This window comes from Aulonocara sp. 'chitande type north' Nkhata Bay, linkage group LG23 (genome assembly GCF_057382095.1).
Source record: "Aulonocara sp. 'chitande type north' Nkhata Bay isolate Kocher_YH1m ecotype deep benthic linkage group LG23, A_spYH_male_GT1.1, whole genome shotgun sequence".
Lineage (NCBI taxonomy): Eukaryota > Metazoa > Chordata > Actinopteri > Cichliformes > Cichlidae > Aulonocara > Aulonocara sp. 'chitande type north' Nkhata Bay.
In genome coordinates, this window is record NC_141365.1 from 24,444,267 (window position 1) to 24,460,501 (window position 16,235).

Consider the following 16,235-nt stretch of genomic DNA (forward strand, 5'->3'; position numbering starts at 1 on the left):
GTTTTATATCACATTGAGTAAGTGCTTGTATGGCTGACCGACTGATATATGGTCTCATTATATTGTTTGATGGTCGTGGCCAAGCCGGGTGATTATGCCGCTGATAAACCGCAGCGAATGAGGGACCCGATATGCTCATTGAGACACGTATTGATCAGGTGCATTGACTTTGTGTGTGTGTGTGCTTGATCTGAGATGTGTACTATAGGCTGCCTGGATGAAAATGTGTGTGTGGCTTTCTCTCTTGCCTCTGGCTCAGATCTTTTCACGGCTCAGTTACAGGTGCCAGCTCCTGCTTTTTTCAAACTTAGTCGCCGAGGCTTTGTTTAGCGGCTAGCGGTGAAGGCGGGTGGCCAGGCCAGCTGCTGGGATGCTGCTCAGTGTCAGCTGTTACTGGCAGGGAGGCGGCGTGCGGAGGAGGCTTGTCATAACCTTGAATTGGAATTGTTTTGTATGTGCACAGCTGGTGAGCTGCTGCTCTTTGTCGACTGTGATAGCAGCTGACACCAGACTGTGATTTGCCTAGTGGTGGGCACGCTGCTGTCCACTCTGGCAACTGCCAGTTCTGACAGAACTCCACATTCACACCCCCGAATTATTTGTCTTTCATAAATGTGTGTGTGTGTTGCAGAATCATAACTATCAGGGCCGTACAGTCTCAGTTTTTTGGCTTCTTTTTTTATTTGCTGCAAATAAAAACCTTGTGTTCACCTTCCACCGCTCTTTCCTAGACTTGCTTTTTACTTATTATTTTAAATGGAGCGGCCTCACCCTGCTGCATGCTCCCGGTGGCTCTGAAGATGTGTTTTAGCATTCACAGTGCCAAGTAGCAGGAGGTTAAAAATATTTGGATTTGATGTAAAAGAAAGGCACACTTCTAGTTTTCGATAGCTTTGCAATAAAAACAATAGCTGCCAGGAGGTTTTCTTCACATTCTTGGCACCAGATGAGACAGAGAGTGGGATAAATAGTCTTAATATGAGTGTGTCTGTGTGTTTTGCTTCCTCAGCTGGTGGAGCCCCTGACCCCCAGTGGAACTGCTCCAAACCAGGCCCAGCTGCGGATCCTGAAAGAGACAGAGCTGAAGAGGGTGAAGATTTTGGGTTCGGGAGCTTTCGGAACAGTCTACAAGGTCAGTGTGTGGTAAAGCCATCCTGCAGACTCTGGTGCCGATCAATATCAAGTAAATACAGGGTATTGCTGATACCTTTAAGTTGTAAAGGCAGCTTACAGTATGTAGGGGACAGCAGTGTGTCACAACTTGTTGTGTTGTGTTAACACAATAAAACACATCTTTCAGCTTTTCATGTATTTTGAAAGCCAAAATGCCAGATAGTTGCTGTGCTATCAGATGCACTAATCACTGTTTAGTTACAGCTTTCTGATTGGCGTAGACATAGAGTATGGCACCAACCTGTGAGCACATCTCTCTTAACCCTGCCGTATAGGCTGAATCACACCAGTCCCTGCTTCTCCACAGCAACATATTTAAACTGTAGATGATTTGCTGGATATTGGTAAAATATTTGGTCAACTTCACTGTTATGACACAACACTGACAAATTAACACTACTGGAACTTTTATGGCCCTACACTGTAAATGTCCAAGTCAACAAAACATAAGATTTACATCATTTAAGTAGCTTCTTTAAGCTAGCTACGTATTAATGATGATCAGTTTCTTGCTCTTCTCCCACACGGTGACATTATTTACCCGTCCAGAGTGAAAACGCATGTAGCTGACCGTCCTTTGAAAGCTTTCATCCTGGCAGTAGGGTAAGATGAAGGATTCTATAAAAGATACACGTAGATGTGACTGAAGTGGAGCTCTGAGTTAGAAATCGCCACTTGGGATTTAAATAAGGAGAGATCATTAGCAGGAATTGAACATCATTTATTGATGTACGGAATTCAATTTCAGGTATTTACCGGTTAGACCAGAATGGCGGGTGGGTTGCGTGACAGCATCTGCAAACTAGAATGACAGATAACCAGTGATATTTAATGTCTGCAGAGTGGAGGCTGATGGGCCTGAAGGAGGCAGGCAGAAAGATGACTGGACTACACCAGTGATGTCACAATGAGCTTGACTGCATGGTAAAGTGGTCACGTGACTGAATAGAAATTCAGTTGTTGACAATCAACACCTGATGTTCAGATATCTTTCATAGGTCATATTTGAGGGGTATTTTTTCTAATGTCCCCAAAAATAAACAAAATATAGACCTTATCACGCAAGTGTGGAGGGCAATACCAATACCAGCATAGGTGTCAGACCTCTCTCGGTTGAAGAACAACCTCTGAACAACAAACACAAACCTTTTCTTTTGTCACAGCGTTTCCTGACAGACACAAGCTGAGGGCGGCTCAAGGACCTGGAACAGAAGTTGCTGTTTGCTTGCCAAATTCGCTGCCCTTGGCAAAATTATTCATAGCACCCCGAAAATCAGCAGAATCCATCAAATAAATACTGCACGTTCTACCGCTGGCTCCAAATTCCTCTGGATTCCTCTACTCATCTGCCCGTTTTAAGGCATATTTTATTTAAATTAATCTGCATGCAATTTATGGCAGTACAATCCCACAGCAGTTTGCTTTTAGCAGAATTTAAGCCTCATAAAGTGAATTGAAATTGTGATATTTGTCTTTTCTAATCGCTTTATCCAAAGGGTTTTAAACTTAGTTATGCACGAGCTAATTGTTGAAGGCCAACGGTATTTTTTGAAGATGGGGTTGGATTTATTAGAGCTGCAGGAGACAGTTAAACACAACAACCACCATTCAAAGTCAGTTCTGCGGTAGCTCTGTGTGTGAGTGTGTGCCAGGGGTTGTTTATTGGGTACATTTATGGTGATTGCTTGTATATTTCAGGGCATCTGGGTCCCAGAAGGTGAGACGGTGAAGATCCCCGTGGCTATTAAAATCCTCAATGAGACCACCGGTCCTAAAGCCAACGTGGAGTTCATGGACGTGAGTATTTATATCGCAACAATTTGTATCTGTTTTCGGCCGTGTGTGTGTGAATGTGCGTGCGCGAGCCATAAAGCGTTGTCACAGAGACTGCCGGGTCTGTCGCTTTGTGGAATCGTGCATTTGGCGGTAAATTCTTACGAGAGCACCTTCTCAGTCGGAGCCTGTAATAAAGTGAACTCCACCACGCTGTACAGCCAGCCATGTATGGAACAAGACTCTATTAAAGAACAGCACTAGTTTATGAGATATGGCTTTATAGCAATGCAGGAATGATGGAAGGGAGAGGAAGATGAGGAAGGGCAGGCGGTGGAATTTCCATTTTTTTCTTTCTTTCCTTTTTTTTCAAATACACAAGCTTTTGTGTCTCATTTATCACAAGGTTGTGCAAAAAGGTGCCTCATCATTATACAATTGTGGATGCTGGATCATGAACCCTTTCATCTAGCTGTTCATTTCTGTCTTTTTAAAAGCAAATATCCCGTTGTTTTCAAATCCACCTTTTCATTTGGGGGGATTTTTGCCTCTTCTTGATCTTATGTGGCACTGAAATGGAGTATTGTTGCATTTCAGGTTGCTGATTGGGAAAAACAGGTCAGCTTAATGTCTCATTATTGTACTCTATGCATGTGACGAACATGGTCTGTGTTTTGTTTCTTTCCTTTAATTCAGCCAGAATAAAGATTTGAATAGATTATAATGAGAACGTAAATGAAATAGCTGTATGTGATATGCAGATGTTGGAGAACAGCATAAAAAATAATGAAATTGAATTGTTAGCAAAACAATGTGGATAAAAGGTTATCAGTAGCATGCAAAAAAAAGTTATTAAGCCTCGCAGTTGTAATTATTAGTCAAGTAAAGTACCCCGTCTTTCAGTTTTAAGGTTTTAAAAAGTTTGTGAATACAAGCTCAGACCAAGCAGACATGCCATAAGTCGCTGCGTTACTAATTTTAGGCAAAGATAAGTAAAAATGCAGAATCAGAGTGTGAAAAACTAATTCCACTCTCACCGCTTCCACATGAATTAAGGGGGTAGATAGCAGCTTGATGCAGATTATTAAATACTCTTGATTACCTGATCATCAGGAAGTGTGAGCACCTCTATAAAAGCAGACGTTTTTGTCAGTTTGAGTTATAAAGTCATTTCCAAACAATCTGAAGTCCGTCAGTCTGCAGTGAGAAAGATTATTCACAGGCAGAAAAACATTCAAGATAGTCCCCAATCATCCCAGGAGTTGACATCTCTGCTAATTCAGTCCAAGGTCAGATCGTGCAGTGTTCAGAGACACTGCAAAAAACCCAGTAGCTACATCTCAGGCTCGACAGGCCTCACTGGCACATGGCATTTGGTTGCTTAGGAAGAGAGGGAAGGGACGGCGGCGAAAGAGAGAGAGTGATGTCGATAGCAGATTTTAAAATTTGAGAGAGATTTGTGATCTTTTGCGTGTTTGGAGTGTGTAGTTAGCGTGTAGTGTAGTCAAAGATGCCACCAGTGTCTCCAGGGGGACAAAAGGAGGAGTGATACACCCCGGAGGTGTCGGGGCAGTAATGTGCCGCTCTGTCTGGTGCTTGAAGTGGCACAAATACTTTGTGTGGCATCTTATTGTGGCACCTGATGGGGAAAACACACCTGAGACATCGGCTGCATTTAATGCAAACAGTTGTACCTTTGCTCTTTGCTGCATTTGTACATAATCTTTTAAAATGTGCAATTTATGTTTGCATTTCAAGTTGTGAAAATGCTTTGTTTAACATGTTTGTGGTTGTTACAGTAAAAACATCGAACTTTTTGCTTCTCAGATTTTGTGCTTTTTTTTGGTGATTTTAGTTCCATTGTGTTAAAGGGAACCCCGGCTATTAACACATGTTTGCACTAAAATATGCATTTTGCTTTCAATAACACATATGTGGTATTAAAATACGCCAAATGTTTTCCTTTTAAGCACATTTTGATATTATTTGTATCCCACTGTAATTTTACTGTATAAAGAGCTAACATCTCCAACATTTCTGGACTAGTTAGTCATTATAAGAAGTGTTTATGAACTAAAAATCACGAACGTGGGATACTGTTAGTCCATGATTTCGAAAGGCCAGTGTATGCTCCCGACGCAGGGGAAACAAATTTTACCTAGTTTGGCACAACGGCTTCAAAGTTTTGCTGCACTGTGTTGCATGGAGAATCTGTAAAAATAACGATATCGTAATTTCACTGTATAATAGAAATTAGAATTCTATTAATGTTTTTATCATGCGGTTATGCGATACCATGGATAGCTGCTACCATAAAATTAAGCTCTTTACACCAAACGCTCTCAGTCGCCGTTGCCATTGGCAAGCAGTAGCCGCATAGACACCAGTAGTTTTCCCTCACTCTCGCGTCCTCGTGTGACGGATTGTTTTCATCTTCATCTAAAGTAAGTACTGGTTGACTATTTTCATCATCTCTCTCGGTTTGCTCTGGTTGAAACTGGAGAGGTTGAACAGAAGCCATTTCCAGTGCGCTTCTAACTGTGAACTCGATGTGGTGCAACCATGTGACGTCACTACCTAGAGTGCATTGAGAAGTAAATAACGATGGTGACCTACTGGTAAACTGGTTTTATATAAAATGTGCTTAAAAGGAAAATATTTGGCGTATTTGGATACCACATATATGTTATTGAAAACACAGTGCATATTTTAGCGCAAACATGTGTTAATAGCCTTTAATGTGTTAATACAGTATGAAAAATAACTGCAAAGTCAGACATGTGAGGTTGTGCTGAAAAGAATGATACCTAACAAGGCAAGGTAAACTGTTTCTAAAGGTGAAATCGAAAGTAGTCAAAAAACAGCCTTTTATAACCTTGAACCCAGTGGGTCAGTACAGTTAAGCCAGAGGAAGCTTATTTAAAGAGTAGCGACACTCCCACTCACATGTGCACTTGGACACACAACCCAGAGGAAGGTGTCCACGCTGGATGAACGATAATTGGACTGATATCATGCCAGAGTCTGGTATCCAGTTCTCATAGACCATCCGTGATCCTTACACGTAGCATAGTGCTAACAACTGCGAGACAGATGGCAAGCAGTAGTAAGCAATCTTAGTATTGATCACACAGTGATCAATACTAAGAATGTTAATGCAAAAATCAAACACTAAAATCAATCACTAAAATCAATCACTAAAATCAATCACTAAAATCAAACACTAAAATCAATACTAAGAATGTTAATGCAAAAATCAAACACTAAAATCATTATTCACAACTAGCTGACTACCAACCACAGTGCGAACCACTTTATTCTCTCTCCCGTCGCACACACAGCTGCGCTCCGTTCTGTGTTTCCCCATTTCTGGGCACTTTTTTTAATCTCCCTCCTTTTCATCGGTCCCTCTCTTCCTCTTTCTCGGTGTCTCTCCCAGTGGGCGTCCCTGTCCATCCAGAGCCAATATGCTCTGTCTGCTGGCTTGTTAAACAGCAATCTAAAGGCAGGCTCACGCTTCGCCACTGAGAAACTGGCCACTGGAGTGCCAGCTCCAAACACTCTCTGAAAGTCCGCACACACACACACATAACCAAACACGCTCTGTGCAACAAAAAATAAGCCTCCCCATGGGGTGAGGGAGGCGGGGTGGGGTGGCCTTGCCTGCGAGAGATGCAGAGTGAATTGCTCGTGTTTGCAAATATGTGGATTTGACTCGATTATGTGACGTGTGAAATGCAAAGGCCCTGACAATACATTCATTTAATACATCTGCTCCACTTTTGTAGCACTCGCGTGCAGACACCCACACGCACTAGCACAGGCGCAAGTTTCACACGGCTCTGCCAGTCTATCAACTCTTGTTTGTGCAAGTGTGTGTGAGGGGGGCAAGTGAGCAAGGGAGCGAGATGGAAAAGGAGGGTCAGCCGGCAGTAATGGAGGTCGGCGCTCAGGGAGATGAGAGGGAAACCAAAACACACGCACACACACACACACACACACGGGCAAATCCTCATAACATTTGCCCGGAGAGTAGAAAGCAGGAGCAAGAGTTTAGCCCGACACAGTTTACGACTCCCAGGTCTCTATTGAGATCACAGTCTGAGAATAAAAGTGCTCTTCCCCCTTTTTTTCCCTTCCTCTCTGGATCCCGAGGCGAGGCGCATTCCTGGTGCAGAGGTGGCTGATGGCGAGTGGTTGGGGGCAGAGGGGGAGCAGGTGGTTTTAAGAAGTGAAAAAGTAGTGGCACAACTTCAGTGCTGCGAGGCTCTGCTTAAATCAGGCCACTGATGGTGCCAAAAGCCTCACGACGGCCTATGGCCCCGCTGCTGTTTAGAATTAATCTACTCGCGCACCACCCACACTGCCACCACCTCTCTCCCTCTCAGCTCATTCTTTAGCATCTAAATTTAAAAAGGCACCTCATCTATCCATCGGCTGCCCCGGGGCCAAGCCTGGATATACACCTCCTCAACCGCTTGCCGTATGCAAAGACGGAGAGAGAGAAAGTGTGCGTGTGTGTCCTTGAGGGCGTGAGTGTTTTCGAGAGCTGCCAAGAGAGTGTGTCTGCATGTCAGTGAGAGAGAGAGAGAGAGAGAGAGAGAGCCCGAGAGAGGCAATAGGAGACGAGAACGAGTGAAGTGAGTGTTTCTGAGCGATGGCACTGAAGTGCAGCTTCTGCTCAGCCGTAACGCGTATACGCGCCGGCCACAAGTATCGGTCCTCGCCATCATAACACTTCATCACCGGCACACATCCTTCTGCTCGCAGCGCCGCAATAACAATTACCCAACGTTGACTCCCAACTGTTCAGACCCCTGCGTCCATCTGCTGCAGAGAGAGACGGAGAGGGAGGACAGAAAATGTATTTACACGCCAAAATGACAACAAGAGCGAGAAATTCTGAAGCAGCTTCTGGAATCAGAGGCGCAGTAACTTTGTGTTAGACAGCAGCGTGGATTCTAAGCATGCACATTTCACTGTGTTTTTTTTCTTTTAATTGGAGCATCATTTAAGAACCTCTGTGTGTTGTGCATGCTAAAATATAGATTAAAAAGGCTGTGTTTGTGCAGCTTTGAAGAAGGGTTCTGCAGGGTTTTCTCTCACTATGAGTTTACTCAGGGCAGATGCTGTGCATGCAGATATAGTAATCATCTCACAAATATTAATTTATGCATCTAACTTCATTTCTATTAGGAATTCTTTGGTAGACACTGTAGTGTTATCCAAGGGTAACAGCTTGATCTGTCATAGAAAAAAAAGGATAATAGAACCTAATGCTGCTCAATAAACTTAATATTTATAATGTTGATTGTTTTCCTACAAAAACCCAGAATAAAGATTCCAACATACTTTGAGCCCAGAGCGTCAGATGTTATGACAACGTGTCCTTTGGCGTCAGTGCCTTAAAAAACTGGGTTTACGGAAATGTTGAAACAGGAATGTCTTGACAACTTGATGACTTTAAAGAGTTAAAGTCGTCAAGTTTTGTTTGTATGAGTTCCCATTAGAGGCGGGAATCACCCGACACAAAACAATGTTATTGTGATTTTGAACATTTTGCAGTATCTTGAGTTAGAGTTAAACGTTGTCAATACCTGCTTTATTCAGTGAGGTTACCTCGCCTCCGTTATTGTTGTGTTGCAAAATTAGGCTTGTTAAGCACACTAAAACCTGCCATAAATGTTGACGTAACACAGTCAGTCTGCAACCAGTCTGTGATTGGATGGGGTCAAGTTGGCAATTAAATGCAGTTTGTTTCTGATAAGCGATTAACTGTGATAAATCGTGGAAAATCATTGAGATTCAATCAGACTGATACCAACATGTTTGCAGCCTGTCTGCTTTTATAAATCAGAAAGCAATTATTTGCAGACCTTTAACAATCTCTCTGATAGTGTTTGCAAGCCGTCCAAGTCAGACTGCAATTGTTTGCAGAAAGGTTGCCTCCTATCAGGCAACCTGTGCAGTCGCCTTGAGATTAAAAGTGGTCACGAGTGTTCAACACCCCCAAACTCTGGGCAGCTATTTAGTCACGGGTCACTAATGTTTCTTTTAAATGTCCAATTCTTTTTTTTTTACTCGCCTTCCTGAGCCGTTACCGTGCTCTGAAGTACGAGGTGGCTTTATCAGGCTAATTGTGTCTAGTGTGTGATGGTTTTTAGTTGAGCTGATTTAATACAAGGCCTCTCAGTTAATATTATGTCAGGATGGCGGTGCATAAGATGAGTACTTTGTAAGATTTTTATTTATGTAATAAAATATTGATATTTTGTGTGCCTTTATCCACACAATATCACTAGATAAATATCATTGTGCAGTTGTGCACCAATCTCTACTTCCTATGATATCAAATTTAAGTTGAAATAAACCTCAGTGTTTGCGTAAATCTTACCACAAAGACTTCAGTGAGATAATGTGAATGTTGAGTGTGTGAAAACATGGCAGTTTCCTGGTTGATAAACTCATCTCATTGCATCACCATCTTTCCAACATCTAAAAATGAACTGTTTCCCTCTTTAATCAGCATCAGTATTTTCACAGCTAGTGCATCAAGGTACCAAAGTGCCAAACGGCTCCCTGTGTGTGTCTTGATGATGCTAACTTTTTTCAAAATATCAGATTTTTTTTTTGCACCTACAACACCTGAAAAAAGCAGCAGATCATTTTAATTTTGGATTTTATGTCTACTAAACCTGAATTATGCATGATATATTATGAAGTCATCACATTGCCTAGCAACCACCAAACACAGACTAATCAGACAATACTCCAGAGTGGGCAGGTACAGTAATAGTATAGAAAAAGAAGCAGGACGTTTCTCCATTGTTGTCCGTCATTTTAATTGGTGGAGGTTTTATTGAATGGTCATGAATTTGTGACGTATAGGAGGATGTTGGTCTCAGTTTCATGTTTTTCCTTAAACTTTTTAACCAGGTCACAAACAGCCCAGTGTGGGTTGTTTCCACACGCTAAATGAGCAAATTTTCAGGAACTAGATTACAAATAAATTTTCACACATTGCCACCTTTTGAATCAGGTTCTTTTTTTCAGATTTCAGTGTGCCAACTAAAAATAACAAAAATATATATGACTACAATTTAATGATATTGAAATTGCGCAAAAAGGTCAAAGGGGGAAGCTGCAAGCTTAAAATTGTGTTCAATGCGACACAAATATAGTACAGAAAGCAAAGAAGCTCCAAAGTATCTGAAGAGAAGTTTCTTGAACCCTGTAAGTCAGCAGTCTTCTTAGTCCATTTTTGTCCTCCTTCCCCCCCTCTCACCCAGGAGGCCCTGATCATGGCCAGCATGGAGCACCCCCACCTGGTGCGTCTCCTCGGTGTCTGCCTGAGCCCCACCATCCAGCTGGTCACCCAGCTCATGCCCCACGGCTGCCTCCTCGACTATGTGCACGAGCACAAGGACAACATTGGATCGCAGCTGCTGCTCAACTGGTGTGTCCAAATTGCAAAGGTAAATGACTATAATCAGGTCGAAAGAGGACGGCGTCTGTTTGTGCTGTGGTGTTTGTGCATTACTGTACTGCTGGCAGGTGTGAGGGCGGCATTGGATTTTATGGATTTGTGTTCTTGTTGGACGAGTCTGCCTTATTTTTTTTCATCCCCAGCCAAAAATTTGGCTGAAGGTGACATGGAGAGGCTTGCCAAGTGCAGTGTCAAACCGAACGAGTGTGATTTTTTTTCTAAAATATGATCTCATTGCACTTTCCAAATTTGTATTTAAACAGCTTTCAAAACAATTTTTGAGCTGCTATCACAAACACAAATGTCCCTAAGCTGCCGACCTTTCAGTTGGATGCTTTACTTACTTGGGTTTCTGTTGTAGTTTTCCAGGCTTTGTGGAACTGTATAAACATCTACATTATGCAAACCCAGAGCAGTCATAACAAAATCAAAAATCAAAAAAGCAGCTGCATGCATTTGAAAAACAATATAGAGCGCCGCAGTGTGTTGCTGTTGAAATTCAGGTGTAAATCAGTTTTCACAGCCCTTTAAATGACATGATAGGTTACTGACGGTGAGCAAGACTGAGGCCTAGCTTGCCTTGGAGCTTGTCCTTGAAGCATTCGACATGGAGGCCCTGATCATGGCCAGCATATTCTTTCAGCGTCATAACAAACATTTAAATTACAGACCCATTCTTTGCTGCCCAAACAAAATCTGCACTCAGAATCGTTGAAACAGCAGTAAGGCTTGAAATACTGTGTGCGTGCTTTTGCTTACCCAAAGAACATTTGTGTTTTGTTTGCAAATTAGGTTGATGCAGCCAGAGTGCTTGATAGTGTAACTGCCTGGTAAGATTTAACTTCTCTGAGTTATAACTCTGGGATGGCAGTGGGGTGCCTGGCTGCAATTACATGCTGTGCAGGCAGACATCTGCTGTGATACAGAGGCATCCCCCCATCAGTTTTGGAAGCGGTACATGCAAAAGAGGATCTGACAGAAGTCTGACTTACCGCTGATCACACTGATCGCAGTTAAGACAAGGGAACAACTTTTGACTTTAATGCTGTTAAAGTTTTGGATTCTGAGCGCTTCTGCCCGTCGAGGTTTAAGTCGAGCAAAGAGACAAAGGAACCAGCTCGACTGTGCCTCCAGGAAATGTTTTTGTAATTTAAAATCGTAGCTGTTTCGCTAGCTGGTTGGTCTGGATATACATCAGAGGTTTTGAACAAAGTGAACAACTCCATCGTATCTGCGCTAAACCAGTCGGGATGGTCCGAAAAACACAGCTTCATTTATGCCATTAATCCAACTTCAAAAGGAAGTGAGCAAGCTTTCCGTTTCCATTTTGGCAGCGCCCCATTTTCCCAAGGGGTTGCCACAGCAGGTAGCTCTGCATATTTGATTTGGCAGATTTTTACACCTGTTACCCTTTCTGACGCAACCCCTAATATAAAATGTGTCAGAATCTGAAGTGGAAAAAGTCTCATGAAGCAAATAAGGGGGAAAAACGGGGGGATTATAAAAAATATCTCAGTATAGTTGTAAAGTTTACATACTTCATTATGCTAACAAACTCTTTAGATTAGGATTATCGCTGAAATTTCAAACGAAATATAATACTCAGGAAAATACCCAACAATTCATACCATTTTCTACTCCGCAAGAGGAGAAAAATTCACAGTCTTTGTTTTTTGTAAAGATGAGAATAATACATCAATCACATCACTGTTTTCTTTTTTTCTGATGTAACAGTGAATTGATATATGACAACTATATCTTAAGATGCTCTTGCTGGTACAATTTCTAAAAATCATTTTTTTTTATACTTAATATCTTTTTAATCTCTGGATTTAGGAATAGTGGGAATAATGTATTCTGTTAACATTACTAATGTTACCAATAGGAAGCACTAATAATGTTTGCTGACTAGGTCCAATATTAATATTATCTTTTTGTTATAAGCCATGGCCACTAGCTCCTACCATTATAATAACTTAATAGATCAGCCAGTGTTGCTATCTGATAATTGCTAATAGTTTAATGGCTAACATTAGCATGTGCACCAGCTATGTCAACATTTATGATATAACTGTTTAATATTTTAATATTGAAACAGAAGATTTACTGACATCTAACATACCTCATAAATTGTTTAGTTTTGACATCAGCTACTATTCACGTGTTCAGCTGCTAGTGAGGGGAGGGGCTGTGACCTGACGGTCTGCAACGGTTCTGTGGGAAGTTGTGTCAGTTGAAGGAGGCAAAGTTGACACTGTTCATATCGATAATGTTGATAATGTTGATCCAATAATAATTCCTAGTATTGATTTTTGGACCCTGGTCTAGAAAAGGAGGAGCAACATTGGAACCCATTGGCTGGGGCCATTTATCAGACAAATATGACCTCCTGTCGCGTTCAATGGTCATTCATTGCAGTCTAGCGATGAATGAGGAGAAATTAAAAACATCAAACAGAGGACATAATTAGCCACAGCCATAGCCTCTACTGTAAAAATAACTTAATAAATCGACTAATGTGGTTAGCAGGTAACTGCTAATTGTTAAACAGCCAATGTTAATGTGTGCACCGGCCAGGTTGACATTTAGTACTTTTCAAACAGGAACTTTCCTGACCTTTTGTAATTCATCTTAAAGTGTAGTTCAGTCTGTTGATATTAACTACTTTTCATGCGTTCAGCTGCTAGTGAGGAGAGGGGCTGCTGCCAGCGGTGCTGTTTGAAGTTGTGTTTCAACTGAAGGTGGCACTGTTCGTATCGATACTGTTGCAAATGAGTATCTAATCTGATGATAACTCTTAGTATAAAATAGTATTTGAGTAGTGTTTTATTTTTATTTTTTCTTTAGCAACGCTTTGCTAGATAAAGTGCTAGCAATATGGGAACCCACCAGTTAGGGTCATCAGACAGACATGTAACATGCTTGTCTACAGTCTGGGAATGAAAGAGGAGAAACTAAAAACATCAAACAGAGGACATCAGATAAGAACCTGTGGTTGTAAATTAGCTTTGTAGCCAACGTGTTCATTTTTAAAGAAAGATCCAATCGGAGTTTTAACCCGTACGCAGTCAAAGTTCAGCCAACTGTAGTTAGGTAAATACACTTTGGATTGCAAACTGAAACCAGATTCTGGTTCTTCACCTACCATATAATATATTACGTTTATTATGCAGTGATCTGATTTTCATATGTAGTGAGTGAGAGCCTGAATGGCTCTTCATCTGTTCCAGCAGGTCTATCATTTTTGCTTATCATTACTTTGATGACTTGCTAATCTTTTATTGTATCTGCTGCTAAACTGATAAAGCTGTCAAACATGGACCTTACTGTACACAGGCAGTGCTGGTTTTTGTTCTCAAAAACTGGTTCTGTTTAAGTTTTCATCAAATAACGTACATGTGCACTTTAAAGCAATGTTTGTGTAGTAAATAAAACCACAGTAAGAAATGCCTACTGCACCAAACACTGTTCTTATACACGCAGGCCCTGTTTTCAGCTATAAACACACTAACACCACACTAATGTTAACATTAACCCCTGAAAACTGGTGTGATAGCATGACAAAACTGTGTGTTCAGAATGTGTATGAAAAGCGATTCACAGAGTATTCTTCAGATAATTGCCTGTTTCTAAAGCACTTTTTATCAGAATTGATTTGTATTGGCAAAGTATTCTCTTGTTTCATCACTCTGAGTCAGCGATGAGAGCATCGGGTTCACAGGGTTAGTGGGAGGTGGGTTAGCGTGAGAGGGCTTAACCCTTTATTCTCCAATGATAGATGATTCCCAAGAGCCTGAGGAACAGGTTACTTAAGGAGGTACTTATTGCTGTAATTGGATTTAGTTTCACCTGTGGTAGCAGGAGGGGAAATGTCAGGTTGTGGTAGTTTTGAAGGCGATGGAGAGCAAGGGGAGACTATTCAAAACCATCCTCTACCCTTCCTGTACTGTGGCATTCAACTGATTGTGACCAGTACCAATAACAGCTGTTCAGTCTTGATGTAGGGTTGGAATGAAGCTGCTCGTCTGATTGAAAATCGTATTTGGATAATTTGTTTTTATTGAGTGAATTAGTGAATCGGCATAGTGGAGGAATAGAGACAAACTGTTCCTGTTAGCCCTAAACAGGCTTGTATTTCCCTTTATTGTTTCCATTATTATCAATAACTAGCAGCTATCAGCGTGCTGGCTGGATTGTCACCACCTGGGGCTTAATGACAGGCCATGATTTGCAATGTTAAAATGACTCATCACTGAGAACTACATTTGCAGTGGCAGCATCTCAGTGTGTTGTTTGAAAGGCTTATTTTGTTTCCAAGGTAGAGTATCAACAAAAACAAAAATCTAACAAAGAGTAAAGAGTCCTGACTCAGGGGTGACTCTCAGACGAGTTCTAATCGTCGAAGGCACTGGAACTTTTAACTTTCGTCAGAGGATGTAGGGGACCTGTAGTCTTTATTTCCAGCTTCTTTTTCATTTAGCTTTGTGTGATTCCGAGTTTAAAATAATCTTTTTTAAGATAAGCATTTAGAAGAAAGACTTTATTAGTTGCAGCTTGCTACTTCCAGAGTTGACTCCCTTTTCCTTCCCTTCAGTTTCCTGTTCTTATTTGGCAGGAGTGGCTCTCGGTGTGGTCTTCTGTTTTAAGGTTCGCTGTGTTGTGCGTTCAGAGATGCTCTTATGCAAACTTCGGTTGAAACAGTGTTGCCAATATCAGCTTGAAGCACACTTAATCAAAAATGAACACATCTTTCTACCAAGCTGTTTAATGAATTCAGCTTCCAATTTGACTTTTCAACAGCCTGATTAAAAAAATGAAAAAGCCTGGTGCAGTCTAGAAATAAAAATCAAATAGCTTGTCAACCCGAGTTGCTGAGAGGCTAGTATTTATAATCCGAGCTGCTAGTTGCACAATTAATGGGCTGGTCCTTATATATAGTCCTTTTCTTCTGTTCCTGAACACTCAAAGCAGTTAAAACATGCCACAGTCACCCAGTCAAACATGCACTTTTTGCTATGCTTAAGTGCTTTCCTTCAAACATTCACCCTCCAATGGATGCAACTTGGGGTTCAGTATCTTGCCCAAGGATAACTGGCATGCATAATGGAGAAGTCAGGGATCAAACCACCAACCTTCCAGTTAAAAGATGACCTACTCTAACTCCTGTATATGCCCACTATAACCAAATATATTCAGAGTGATCCCATTATTTTCCCTTTTCAGCGTAGCTCTAGCATACTACATGGATTTGTAAGAAATGTGAAGAATATAGGTCCATATATTGCTACCTGAATACTTTTTATTCGAGAAGTATCAGAACTGATCCCAGAAACCCATGTTTGATGTTCTCTAATTAAAAGGTACATATACAGGTACTTTTGAAAATCAGTGATTTTTAGGAAATCTCACATGAGTGACTGTGAACATAGCTGTGTTTTTTTGTATGGAGGAAAAATTGATGTGTTGTGTTGGGTTTGAACCAGAAAGCTCATGCTGGAACACACAAAAAAATGGTTGCCTTTCAAAGGTATAGTCACGTGTATGACCTGGTGTGGTATTCAGCCAATAGAAGAGAATCAATTTGACTTCTTATGAGCCCCACCCCCTTCTTACAGTAAGGTGTTGCCAGGTACTGCAGGGAGCCCATTTAGCAGCATGGGTTTTCTAAGCCACACAAGCCCAGTGCACGGAGTTAAAAATGCTCACAGCGGGGGACCCAGGTAGCGTGGTTCTTTTGTGTTAAGTTAGCCTCTTGGATCCTCCTCACAGGTCCTCCATCACATAGCTCTAAGATATTTTTCAA

At 41.4% G+C, this 16,235-nt stretch overlaps 1 protein-coding gene across 2 annotated transcripts in view; it reads left to right on the forward strand.

Moving 5' to 3' along the window:
- The window catches only part of LOC147301864 (receptor tyrosine-protein kinase erbB-4-like), a 367,641-nt gene that overhangs the window by 299,427 nt on the left and 51,979 nt on the right, over positions 1–16,235 (forward strand). The window contains exons 18-20 of one of the 2 annotated variants that reach the window (XM_086284333.1): positions 1,010–1,132; positions 2,872–2,970; positions 10,236–10,421. In XM_086284333.1, coding sequence (XP_086140459.1) covers positions 1,010–1,132; positions 2,872–2,970; positions 10,236–10,421 — 408 coding nt within the window. The remainder of the gene's footprint in view (positions 1–1,009; positions 1,133–2,871; positions 2,971–10,235; positions 10,422–16,235) is intronic. The other variant, XM_086284335.1, reaches the window with a different exon arrangement.